General features: G+C 41.3%; 1 protein-coding gene across 1 annotated transcript in view; it reads left to right on the top strand.

Annotated features, from left to right (window-relative positions):
* The window catches only part of KATNAL2 (katanin catalytic subunit A1 like 2), a gene marked incomplete at both ends in the record, with an annotated part of 28,280 nt that extends 15,832 nt beyond the window's left edge, over nt 1–12,448 (top strand). Inside the window, 7 exons of the mRNA XM_084224976.1 lie at nt 32–95; nt 1,325–1,443; nt 3,515–3,606; nt 5,125–5,235; nt 10,708–10,870; nt 11,858–11,960; nt 12,309–12,448. Coding sequence (XP_084081102.1) covers nt 32–95; nt 1,325–1,443; nt 3,515–3,606; nt 5,125–5,235; nt 10,708–10,870; nt 11,858–11,960; nt 12,309–12,448 — 792 coding nt within the window. The remainder of the gene's footprint in view (nt 1–31; nt 96–1,324; nt 1,444–3,514; nt 3,607–5,124; nt 5,236–10,707; nt 10,871–11,857; nt 11,961–12,308) is intronic.
* Between the last annotated feature and the right edge of the window lie 986 nt (nt 12,449–13,434).

Below are 13,434 nucleotides of genomic sequence, written 5' to 3'. Positions count from 1 at the left end.
CATTTTTAATCCCTAAATTACTTTCCTACAGTATCCAGAGCTGTTTACTGGCATTCTGTCCCCTTGGAAAGGATTATTGCTCTATGGACCACCAGGTATGGAGAGCTTTTTACCACATCTTTGTGTTTGTCACTGCTTCCTGTTTTGTCCTGTGGATAAATCATCAATGTTAATTAGATCAGATTGTTAAAAAAGCATGTTCTGTACATAAATTAAAAAGAGAGAATGATGGATGGTTATGTCCATCTCTGACACTCAAACCTGCCCTTTCTTGTGAGCCTTGGCTATTTTTATAGTGGAATCTTCCAGAGACAGTACTTACACTAACAATTCAGGGGAATGAAAACTCAGATCTCTGGTTTTACTCAGCTTGGACCATTTTAATCAAGATGGGCATGATCCTATGTTTGTCAATAAATCTGCCATGGGCTTACCTCCAAAGTAAAAAATGTCCTTCTTTTCTTCTGCTTTTAGGCGTTGTTTTGGGAATGGGGTGGAAACTTTGCCTTCTTCTAGCTGGTTGTTTTCCTTGTTAGTGCAGCTTCCCTGGTCCCATTGCCCCACTTTGACTCCAGGATGTGGCTGGAAGGGGGCAGAGGGTGCAAGAACCACCTGAGTCAGGTTGCAAAGCCTCTCTCTGCAATGAAATTCATTTGCTCCTGTGAATGTTTAAGTGTTCCTGCCACAAAAGGCATCTGACCATTTCAGCATGCACTACTTCGGGATTTGGAGAATCTACATTAGCAGTTCTGTATTACCTGAGTTTCTCCAAACAATCCTGAAAGAGCCACAAAATATTCTGAGGGCTGGAGCCGCTGTGCTCTGGAGCCAGCCTGGCACAGCTGGGGCTGCTCACCTGCACAAGAGAAGGCTCCAGGGACACCTCAGAGCCCCTGCCAGGGCCTCAAGGGGCTCCAGGAGAGCTGCACAGGGACTGGGCACAAGGCAGGGAGGGACAGCAGCCAGGGAATGGCTTCCCAGGGCCAGAGGGCAGGGACAGATGGGATATTGGGAATGAGGAATTGCTGGCTGGGAGGGTGGGCAGGCCCTGGCCCAGGGTGCCCAGAGCAGCTGTGGCTGCCCCTGGATCCCTGGCAGTGTCCAAGGCCAGGCTGGATGGGGCCTGGGGTACCCTGGGATGGTAGAAGGTGTCTCTGGTCATTGCAGGGTGTTGGACCCAATGGTATTTAAAGGTCCCTTTCAACCCCATTCTATGAGTTTTTTACTGGTTTTACCTGGCTGATACTATGATGAGGGAAATTTATTCAAACATTCACATTTTATTCCTTTGGAGAGTGATTTTCTCAAACATTGTTGTTTGTAGGTACTGGAAAAACTTTGCTTGCTAAGGCTGTTGCCACAGAATGCAATACAACCTTTTTCAACATATCAGCCTCCACCATTGTCAGCAAATGGAGAGGTGATTCAGAAAAACTTGTCCGGGTAAGAATTCCTCTCTCATGCATTATACTTTTACAAACATCACGTTCCCCCTTGAAGAACTTGGGTTCAGCACAGAACTGGAAACAAGCGTTCCTCTGATACTCATAATCTTTCCTGATTTAGACAAAACATGACTTTGGTTATACCTAGTTCTGAAAGCAGGAATAACATCACTTCTGTAGAAATCCCATACTGCATTCTTACTGTCGTGTTGTCAGATTTCTGTAATGTAAGATGGAGCAGATGTTCTGAAGGTAGCAAAGATCTTTGACTGCCTGATCAGGAGTCAGACAATCAGAGTTCCAAATTAGTGTGTGCTTAGTGACCTCTTCAGAGCACTTCACATCCATTCACATCACATTTTGCAGGGGTTGGCTCCTAGGCACCCTGCAAAATGTAATTTAGATTCCCAAATTCCTAATTGTTCTTCGTGGCACAAAATGGGCAAAGGACTCCCTTGTCACAAAGATCTTCCAGTCAAATGCAGATGTAATGTTGTTTCAAGGAAGGTAGTTTGCTGGCAAGTGGGTAAATGCATTTTTGTGTATAAACTAGCAAGGAGTCTGCATGGCTCAGCTGTGGTACAAAAAGTTCAGGGGTTCATGTGTAGCATTTTTGCCCATCTGAATCTCTCCATAACATCCACTAGCTCAGTAGAAATCCACAAGCCCTTAACCTGCCTTACCCTCATCTCTTGGGCTGCACTTCAGGTAAATGCAGAGTTCTTGGAAACAAATAACCAGAGCAAACTATTCTCTGGAAATGACATTGTTTGTCTCTCTTGAAATGTAGGCAATGGCTGCAGCACACTTACTCATCCTGCCTCCTTTGTCCTTTAAAATTGCATATTTTTCTCCTGACGTTCCCTTTCTCTCCTACTGATTCTCTTGAAATCTGTCTCAGTAGCTTCCTGGAATTTTCTTTTCTGGCAGGAGTGTGTGGGGACAATCTGATTTCTGCCACCACAATACAGAAGACTTTTGTGAACATGCTGCAGCACATGCATTGATAATGAATTTGTGGCTTTTTACCCTTAATTAAAGTTATGGCAGAATAAAAAAATGAAGTAAGATTGTCAATCAGGAGAGCTCTAAGAAAAGTATTGTGTGAATTTATATACTAAAATCACATGTGCCTGGTGAAGGGGAAGTATATATGGGGTTTGTGGTCATTTGGAGGCATATCATCTCATCCTGCTTTGCTCAGTTCTGCATGGTATTTCTGTATTTTATATATTATATTCCTAATAAAATTGTATACTGGTCATGGTCTACTTGTTACTCTGGGCAAGTGACTTAAACCCTGTGTTTCATGCTCCAAGTAATGAAAACAATATATAGCTTTTAAAATTTTATTTTTTCAAGTATTCAGATTTAAAAATGCTGGACTCATATATATTGTTAGTGATACTTATCTAAAAACTCAAAAAACACTTTACTCAATAGGAACTGACAGTATTTTCTTACTCCTAACACAAGCCTCTCCATGTTTATGGAAAATTAGATGGAACTTCATTCTCCAAAGAGCAGATCCACATTTTTTGTTTCAGCTTTCAGTCCATTTTTTAAATTGTGATTCTTCAAGACAAGCAATTTATGTTTGTTTTGATCATGAAAAAAATGAGTGCTTGATTCTTATCAAAAGAATCAGTGCATTTTCTTTCATTATGCTTCAGCTGACCTGCATTTTTTTTCCTCAAATCCTTATTTAAAAAAAAAAGTACAAATGGAGCAACAACAAAAGGCACATGTTTAATCTCAGTAACAATTTAGGAGTTCCCAGAATCCTCTGATGGATCATTTTCTTCTATCCCATTATTCTCAGGGTACTCTGATGGGATTTAGACAGAAAGATTTACACATAAAGACAGGATTACAAGGCTGTGTTCTTTATATCTCCTTTACAAACCTCTCAGATTTTGAGAGGATTCAGGGACCCTCAGCCTACCCAGAGCTTTTTTCCAGCAGATATCCCCTGGGATGTGGATGCTGTTAATTGATCTTCCATGCCAGTTCACTTTAGTGCCTTCTTGTGTCTGTTTCTCCTTCACATTTACTCTTCTCTCTGACAGGTGTTGTTTGAGCTCGCCCGGTACCATGCTCCTTCCACAATTTTCCTGGATGAGCTGGAGTCAGTTATGAGTCAAAGAGGCACTGTTCCTGGGTAACTGGTGGGACCACTTTGGGACTGAAAGAGAGAGGTGCAGTGCTTGTGTCAGTCACAGCAGAGAAGCAAGAGAGCTTCTGTGAGAATTAGCAAGGGGTTACAGGGACAGCAAGAAGGGGGGAGGTGCAGAGCTTTATAACCAGTTGTGCTGTACTTTAAAGGGATTTGGAATGGAAATAAAGGGCAGTGGTGAGAGAAAAAACAGGTGAATTGTTAGAGGTAAGTAAGAAGTAGTTTATTTTGTGACACTTTGAACATAGGCATAGCAGAGTAATAGGGAGTGTACACAGTGGAATGGCATTCCCATTAGTGACAGGTTTTGGTGGCATTGAACTTCCCATTGCAGGACTGGGAGTATGTTGTTACTTGAATCTAAGATTCAAGACAGTTTATAGTTAAAAACGCATTAAAAAAGGTTAGGGATGGGAAAGAAGCCAGAGAAATACAAAAATATTGTTACAACTATTAGGAATCCATTACAGGCGATTTTATGTACAGTGAATTAATTACATGATCATTTTATATATATTGTATTGTATGTCTATGTTGTGTGCTTACTATTTGTAAATAGAGTATGTCCAATTGTAAAGATGATACTTGTAGTAATTCTCATTTAATAGATGCAAATTATGAGCCAAATTTGTCCTTCATATATACATTTAAAAGCTCTTGTTAATCACTGGGTTATATATTCTAAAAGGACTTTTATCCTTTTAGAATACTTATTTTTGCATGTACATATTAAAAACTGTCTTGGCATTGATGTTTGAAAGCCTTTGCAGAAATAAGTCATTAAACCTAAACTGCAGCCTTTACCATCTAAGGTCCTGATGTTTTCCCCTGGGCTTGATCCAGGAGTTTCCAAGAGCTTCACATCTGGAACCAAGAGTTCCAGCTGGTTTTCTGCAAAACAGATTACCTGTATTGGGGCCAGAGTTCTTAGCACTTTGCTTAAGTTCTCCTTTTGTGAAGAAGGATCCTTTCTGTGTGGTCTCTGCCCCTTTCTAAATTCATATCAGTATGGTGTATTTTTCTGTTTTCTTTTGATAGAACATTTTGCAAAATGTTGAATTCAGTAGTAGTTTTATATTCTTATGGCCACTTCATGGAAAAATGCTACCCTGAAGAGGTGGGTGTGCCAGTTCTTTAATGGCAACTACCACATTATAAGAATTCCCTGCTATAGATCAATCAATCAGTCAATCAATCAATTGGAGCCCTAGGTAGTTCACAGTAAACGTTGGTCTTGTATGGGGATTAACAGAAGAAAAAAACAAATAAATATTTTCTTTGGATTCAGTAATAGTGAATTCTCTCACTTTAATGCTCTGAAAAGAGTCCATTTAAGTAATCATTAGAAAGCTTGATTTTAATGCTTAGATGTTAGCTAATGGAGTTTAATCATGCTTTGAACTGGGGCAAAACTGTGACAAGGGCTCAGTTGCCATGAATGACACTGTATAAATAAAGATGATTAATGCACTGAGCAAATACTATGTCTCTGAATCTTGGTAGTGGTGAACATGAAGGAAGTCGGCGGATGAAAACGGAATTACTGGTGCAGATGGATGGCTTGGCCCGATCTGATGATCTTGTATTTGTTTTAGCAGCTTCCAATCTGCCATGGTAAGAGATCCAGAAAGTACATTTTGAATACATTTTCATGAGCTTCTAAGCACAGATAAAGATTTTATTTAGACTTCTGCAGAAAAAGCCTTGATATTTGGTTAAAGCATTTAAAGATTAATTTGGAGCTTTTACTTTTAAACTCTTCAGTTCTTGCTATTTGTGTCACATGAGAATAATCCATAATAAAGTCAACATATGCTAGTCGTACCAGCTGCTAATATTTAAAATGGAGTATTTTACTCGATAGGCAAGTTATTTACTATGTTTAAGCTAAGAAGGGTTTTCAGCCTGGAACTGTAAGGTGCTTAAAACATATGGTGCTTAGAAGGATACTCCATAAATAGGAATGTTGGATTTTATTACTATCAAATGTGACTTTGAAAAGTTGAGGGACAAAATTCTCCTGTTTCTCCAACACCATTTAGTATAGAACAAAAAACAGTTTAAGATTGGAACTGTGGAATTTCATCAAGATCGGCAGGATGGGTATTGGAAACAAGACAAGTTGGAGAGAATAAGGAAGGGAGGTAACATTTGTAGTGCAACAACTGTGGGCGCTCAGGAGAGGAGCTGCTAATCCTCACAGCACTGAGATCTTTCTGGACACCCTTGTCCCTAAAAGTACATGAACCTAAGTGGATCTATTCCCCTCTCACATGGAGAACAGCACAGGCTTGGGTCAGAACAGGAGAAGACAGCAGTCCTGTTTCCAGGGAACTTCAAACCATGGTTTGGGAGTCATTTGTTGGAGCCCAGTGGGAGGTGTTAGTGGAATGACCTCGTGAGAGCAGCAGTTCAGCAGCATTTCAAGTGGCAAAACTTGAAATTTGACTTAAAGGTGCTTTGTTTAGTGAGATGACACTTGGCCAGCTCTGCAGTGTGACAGACACAGAGCAGGGCACCTAAAACCAGCTGGGAGTCAGAGAGGCCTCTGCACCCACAAAGCCACAAGCTTCATTTATGGATTGTTTTTCAAGATCCGTGATTTTTTTGGCTGAATCTTACAAAGTTGCCATGGGAACAAATGTTGCAAAAGTGTCTCTTTGTGACTGGAGAGCTCAGGGTTGTGATCAGCAGACTGTTGAGAGTGTCTTGAGTCTGAATATCACTGGGTGTGTAACCACAGCTGCTTCCTTTTAAGTACTTATACAAAAGTCTAAAGTCCTAAAGCATGTATTATTTTGACCATAAAAATGCACATTTTGGTTGTGCATATCACCAAATAATCTCTCACAAAGTCTGTGGTAATATTTTATTCCTCTTGTCAGCTGATCCCCTTTTTGTCAGGGCTGGCTGAAAAGGTCCAAGGAACAGGCAGATAGAATTAAACAACAGGAGTGGAGTTTTTGCCTGAGAATTGAGGCTCGAAGGTAATATTTTCAATCAGTCCCATGTGGCAGGTAAGCCTAGCTGGTCTTATCCAGGGTTTTCAGGCTCTTTAAATGAAAGAATGGCTGTGTGAACACCTAAAATTTGCATAGAAGTTGGCTGTACTAAGTTAGGCTGGTCCCTACTCTGGCCCAAAAGTGTGAGTACAGAGCCACAATGGTTTTGTTTGGTTTTTTTTTAATAGCCATAATAGCAAAGTCTCTGTGTTGGTTTCAGGGATTTATGTCTTGGACAAACTCATGAATTTAAATCAGTGCAAAATCCTCTCCATTTTGTTACAGTATCCATATAAAAGGAACTGAGCTGAATTAGATTTAATTGTGTTCTAGTTGTGCAAGAAAATGCTGAAAAAATAACTGCTCTCTGTGTGGACAGTTATGTTTGAAAGAGAATTAATACAGTATTGATACATTTGTCTCTTTGTTAGTAATGCACTATAAATGTTTACATTATTGCAGTATTTCAGAAGAAGCTCTGAGCACTGCATTGTACCCGTGATCTCTTAAATTATCCTGTGAGATAATTATCCATGCTGAGAGATTTTTGCATGCATTTTGTTACCCTGTATCTGCCTTACACAATCAATAAGCTTTCTGGGAAGTTGTGTAAAATACACAGAATTAAGTTTTAAGTATTTTACATATTTGATTTTTGATCATTTTATATTACTGAAGTTCTAATTGCTGCTAAATTGCTTCCTTGAAACATCCAAAATGACAGCCTTTTTTTAAGGTTGGGACAAAATGACAAGGTTTCTGTTTTGAGGGATCTGCCCTGAAAGAAAGTAGTCAGTCTGTGTTGGAACAAGAATGGCAGCTGGGGTGTTCACTTTTGAAAATTTTATACCTGAGACTGTAGAACTTCCTTTTGGACTTTCTCTTTTGTCTGGTGGAAATGTTCTTACCACAGAGAAAATGCTTTAAAAAGGGGCTGGGCAAATGCTTAGAAAGGTGTTTGAGGAGGATGGAAAGCCTGGTGAAAGCCTGAGCTTTCACATCACTGGGGTTTTCCAGCCTTGAGAAATTTGGGATTATCTGCCTCCGGAGAGGTCAGCAGGTTTTAAACCTCTTTTAGGATCTCAACTATATATTTACAGATTATTTTTATGAGCATTAGGTGACATTTAGTCCCTCCTGTCAGACCTAGACTTCATCTCCACAGGAATATTTCACAACAAAATTTCAAAAGACCTACTGCAACCTAAGCTGTGGCTTCACAGCACTGCCCTGTGCTCTGCAAACATTTGTTGTTAAGCTGGATTTCAAGAGATTTGTTTAACATAGATATTTATTGATCAGGGGAAAAAAATTAGTACCAAGCTGCTTTTAGAAGAATGAAAAGAAGCCTAAACAAAGCTCTTTACACTGTCCTAAGCTGCACTGCTGCTATTGATCTTCCTCTTCAGCCTGTGCTTGCTGCCCAGCCCTGCTTTCTGCTGCTCATCTGCAAGGTGTTCTATTAACAAATTACTTGTTGAAATCGTTGAATGTAATTAAATAAAATAAAGGCCTTGTTAGTGAAAGAATAAAGAGATCCTTAATCATGTAGTGAATGTTTCCTAATGTATCAGCACATTTAATTCAGTTTTCATTGCAGTGCTGTTTTCTTCTCACCCTTACCCTCGGGATGGGTGAAGTTGTGGTGCACACCGATAGATTCTAACCTTCCAACCCAAACCATTTTGTGAATCTGTGATGCCTCCTAATGTTAATTGCAAAAAGTCATCCATCTTATGGATCTGTAGAGCTTTGTTTATCTTTTCATGAGCATCTCTCAGTACTTTCATTGGCTGTTGTTTCAGAGAAAATTTAGGTTGGCTCAGTGCTATGTATTCTGCTCTGGTTAATGTCACTTAACCTTGCATTTGATCACTGACAAAACAATTCAGCAACAACCTAAACACTCGAGATAACAAAAACATTGTTTCTTTATTTCCCTCTTCAGCCAACAGGTCAGTGTAACCTTCTGGATAAACAGTCATAGAATCACAGAATCACAGAGTGGTTTGGGTTGGCAGGCACTTTAGAGCACATCTAGTTCCACTCTCCTGCCACGGGCAGGGACACCTTCCACAGGACCAGGTTGTTCAAGCACCCTGTTTCTGAACACTTTGGGGATGGGACAGCCACAGGGCAGCTGTGGCATAGCTCCTCTGGGCAGAGCAGAGAGACTTCTGTTGGAGACTTATCTACAGAACATGGCTAAGGGCACTCATGAATCTGTGTTCTTGTGGGGCCTGAAGCAGAAGGAGTGATGGAAAATGTCATCTGGAGGATTTGCAAGCTGTTTGCAGAAGCTGGCTCTGGTTGTCCTTCACCTGCAAAGGCTTTTTAGAGTACCTGTGTGGGGACCTCTAAAACCCTGAGAACTTTTGCCCTCTTTACACAGATGATGATAATGTGGGTATTAATATGCATAAATAACAGCAAAGGGTTATCAGCCAGAGTAATTATTTCCAGCCAAGCAAGGCAATTTTAAGCAGTTGAGCTGAAAAATACATTTGAAAGATTAAAAGAGACTAACATGATTCTTGGTCTTTGCTGGGTGGGACCCTCTGCGAGAGGCATTGCACTAAACATTGGACAGCACCTGAAGCAACATAAAAATAATAATATCAATATAGCAATAATGATAATGTCAATATAGCAACAGCTGTTGATTAACAAATTCTCTTGTTTACTTCTGAGGCCTTGATTAGAAGCACGGGGTGGATCTAAGTGAATTCCTGTTGTCCTCTGGGCTCCTGGTTTTTTGATTTTTGTGTTCATTATTTGGATCAGTGCATGTGGAACAATGTCTCCCAAACCAAGACACAGTGGGGAGAGGGACACTTCTGCTCCTGCAGAGCTGACATCCAGGCATGCTAAGGTTGGGCAGGCACCTGTGTGGGGATTTGGATGCCCATTTTTGGTTTTTTTTTATCATGTACTATGCAATAGAAACACTTGGTATTAAAAAAAATAAAGACAAGTCACCAAAGGTGACAGAAATCAGTTCTGGCATTGGGCTACAAATCCATCTTGAGCTGTCTTTGAACTCCCTGTGAACTAAAAGGGAGTTTCCTTTTAGAAGGAAAAAAGAAACTCCATTGGTTGCTTTAAAGTTGACTTTGCTGGGAAAAATATTTCACCCAGGGAACTGGCGATAGGGGCAGATTTATTTAAGTGTATCTGCAGTTCCAGGTTGCAGGTAGAACCCTCCAGCAGCTGGTTCCTCGTGCTCAACCAGCACAGGTGGAAATGATGCTTAGGGCTTCTGTTCTTCTGCCTAAGAAACTTTGAAGTGGGTTTCCCCTGGATGAGATTTTCTTGCCAGGTATGAGGAGTAAATAATATTTTAAACTGGAATAAGGAGTCTGTGACTGAATGGGGCCACTAAAGAAAGATTGGTACAGGACTTTTTTCTTATTTTTTTTTAGACAAAACATCATAACCAGTGTTAAGATTGACAGAATCAGAGTTTTTGGCTCACTGACACATTTATCCAGCCTATTCACCCTGCATATGATATTTTTCATAAGGATAATGTCCTTTGTGGCTGTTTATTTATAATAATAACCATATAAATAAAAACAAAACAAAAATTAAACAAAATATAAATAATATAAACAGCTATGTATAATTTGTTCAGCAGGAGGAGTCTCACTTTGGTGTCCTGTTCTGCCATAATACACAGCCTCACATCCAAGACCTTCAGTCTGGATTTTATACCTACTGAGCATCCCTGACTAAGTAGCAATTAATTACTCCTCAGATGGCCCCAGACAGGCAATTTGTAGTGACTCCTCAATAGCAGAGGGGGAAAGGGAGAGGTTGTTGCTGATGAGACATCCTGCAGATGACCAGCAGGGCAAAGGATGGAAACTGCAACTCCTGATTGTTATTGTTAGCATCGCTGTCACAAGTAGCATATCACTGAACACTGGATAATTACAGTGGATACACTGGATATCACTGATACACTGGATAATTAACCCCTTTTTTTTTCTTTTGGCACAGCTACAGGCGAGGGTCTTGCTGTCAAAGCCCCGTCTCCACGCCGAGAGGCGCTGAGACAGTCCCTGTTGTCCTGTGCTTGCAGGGAGCTGGACTGTGCCATGCTGCGGCGGCTGGAGAAGAGGATCCTGGTGGACCTGCCGTGCGAGGAGGCACGGCGGGCGATGATCCAGCACTGGCTGCCCCCTCTGAGCAACAGCGGCGGGGTGACGCTGCGGACGGATCTGGACTACAGCCTGCTGAGCCAGGTGCTGGGACAGCACCTTGAGGGCTGGGACAGCCCCTCGGCGTGCTGCCACTGCCACACAGGGAGCTGGGCACCACCTCAGCTCACCTGAGAAAAAGCCAGAGGGGCACTGGTGGGACGTGGGGCTGAGCACGGCACACACACACACACGTGGAAATTGCCAGCTTCACACAGCTCTGCCTGCAACACGGTGTGTGCTGGCCCTATCTGCTGGGCCAGCTTTTCAGCCTTAAATACAGGGAGACATCCAGCAATAGCAGATTTTATCACTGCTCTCACCAAGCTGGGAGCACTTCCAATTCATCGGGGTAATCAACAGTTAATCGTGTAGGGAGGGTTTGTCACAGCTCCACTGCTGTGGCAGAAAAAAGCATTTGGTAGCAAAGATATTCACAAGATACCCCAGCTTCCTTCATGTCACATCCTGGATTCTTTGGAAACAGCATCCTACAATGGTTTGGGCTATAAGGGACTTCAAAGATAATCTTGTTCCAACCTCTAGCACTAAGCAGGAGCACCTTCAATTAGCACAGGTTGCCCAAGGTGCCAGCCCTTAAATACTTTACTTCACCCAGTTGAGATTCTTACATCTGTTTATAAAGACAATACTGCTCATTTCTGGGCTCATAAGGAAATATATTTATTTTATTAACTGGAAAGCTGAGGATGGACTCAGAAAGGTGGGTTTTATTTCATCTGCAGAAAACGGGCATTTAGTAAGAAAATGCCCAGTATTTTCCCTGGTCCTATGAGCTATTCAAAGAATAGGCATTCAAAGTAGGTGTTCAAAGAATAACAAGCTACATAATTTTGAGAGGACAGTACAAAAAAAAAAATTGTGTGTGTTTCTGTGTGTATATAAATGTGCATTTCAGATAGCAGTAGACTTCATGAATATTTATATAAATACATACACAATATATATGCCTGCAAATTCCATTTATGTCTGATTTGTGAACTGTAATGTATCATTCTGATCCCCTCACAGGAAACAAATGGATACTCTGGCTCAGACATAAAACTCGTGTGCAAGGAGGCAGCCATGAGACCAGTGAGGAAAATTTTCGATGCTCTTGAAAATCATGAGCCAGGTACCTCAGCTCTGAGCAGAGAATCTAGCCTGTGAAATGCTGATTTCCTGCTGTAAACTCTTACAACAAACATTCTAACTCCAGCAGGTGGAGCTCTGATATCTGCCTGGGAAAGTTTTAAAAACTACACCACTACACTACAAAATTTAACAAACCCTGTTAAATTTCTAAAAATCGGGGCTTCTTTTAAAGCTGTCATTATCTGTGTTCTCAGCATAAATGCAATTTTTAATTTATCTCACTACATTTAGTCTGTTGTTTTCCTACATTAAGTGTTGGACTAGGCACGGACATAAAGAAAGTCTTTTGGTAATAGTAACAGGATTTATTAAATTCTCTTGTATTTAGGTAACGGTAACTTGCCCATGATCCAGCTGGACACAATCACAACTGCGGATTTCCTGGATGTGATCACCCACACCAAGCCATCAGCAAAGAATTTGAGCCAGAAGTACACGGCTTGGCAGAAAGAATTTGAGTCTGTCTGACAGGAAAAATCAAAAACCTCCAAGCCTTTTGCCATCCAAAGTAGCCTCCAAAGGGTCAAATGGTGATAGGGAGGTTTGTTTCAAGGAACAAAATGCAGTGACAAGTGTCAGAGGGAAATCTTTACTTTCAAAATGCAGGGGTGGGTGAAGGGGTGGTGGTTATTCTTTATTCAAAAAAGTTCTTGGAGTTAATGTAATGGCATAATCCTATGCAACAACACCTCCAGCCTTAATTTTATACATAAAGACTTAAAAGGTTCATTGATTGATTCTCAGTCTTTATTCATGACAGATTTTGGATAGAACTGGAGCAAAGTTTAAAAGCAGATAGACAATTAGCGTTACTCTCCATTTGTGACACTCCGTAGAGCATCACAGTCAGTGTAACTTTCCCAGCAGAGACCTGCACCCTTCTTAATGAAACACAAAATAAGAGTTTTCAGTGAAATTCAGGACCTGAGCAGGGCATGTAAATTTGGCTAGTTTGTCACTATTTTCAGCTGAGTTCAAAGCCTTGAAGTGTATTATTGTACTGTTGGTTTGGACTATTGCCAAGGTGAAAAAGGCAAGAAATTAAAGAAAAACTGCAGAAAATCATCATATTTAGGATAATTAACTAGAAACTGTATTGGTGGCTACCCAATGCTGGTTTTCAGCCAGCCATAAAGCAGAATTACAGAACCTCAGGATGGGTCAGGTTGGAAGGGACCAGGGGGGTCACATCTGACCCCACCTCCTTGCTCCAGCAGCACTGTCCCAGAGCACAGGACACAGCATTGTGTCCAGAGGGCTCTGGAATATCCCTGGTGAGGGAGACCCCACCTCTCTCTGGTCTCTGGTCTCTGTTCAGGGCAGAAGTTGTGCCTCCTGTGCAGGGGAGTTGCTGGGCTCAGTCCCTGCCTGTGGCTCTGGTGCCATTGCTGGGCCTGGAGCAGAGCCTGGGCCCTGCTCTGACCCTCCGTGCACACAGGGACAGACAGGGACAC

The sequence above is a fragment of the Fringilla coelebs genome, assembly GCF_963513975.1.
Source record: "Fringilla coelebs genome assembly, chromosome: Z".
In the NCBI taxonomy this organism is placed as follows: Eukaryota; Metazoa; Chordata; class Aves; order Passeriformes; family Fringillidae; genus Fringilla; species Fringilla coelebs.
Note: the sequence above shows the minus strand (reverse complement) of the source record. Positions and strands in the feature narration are given on the sequence as shown.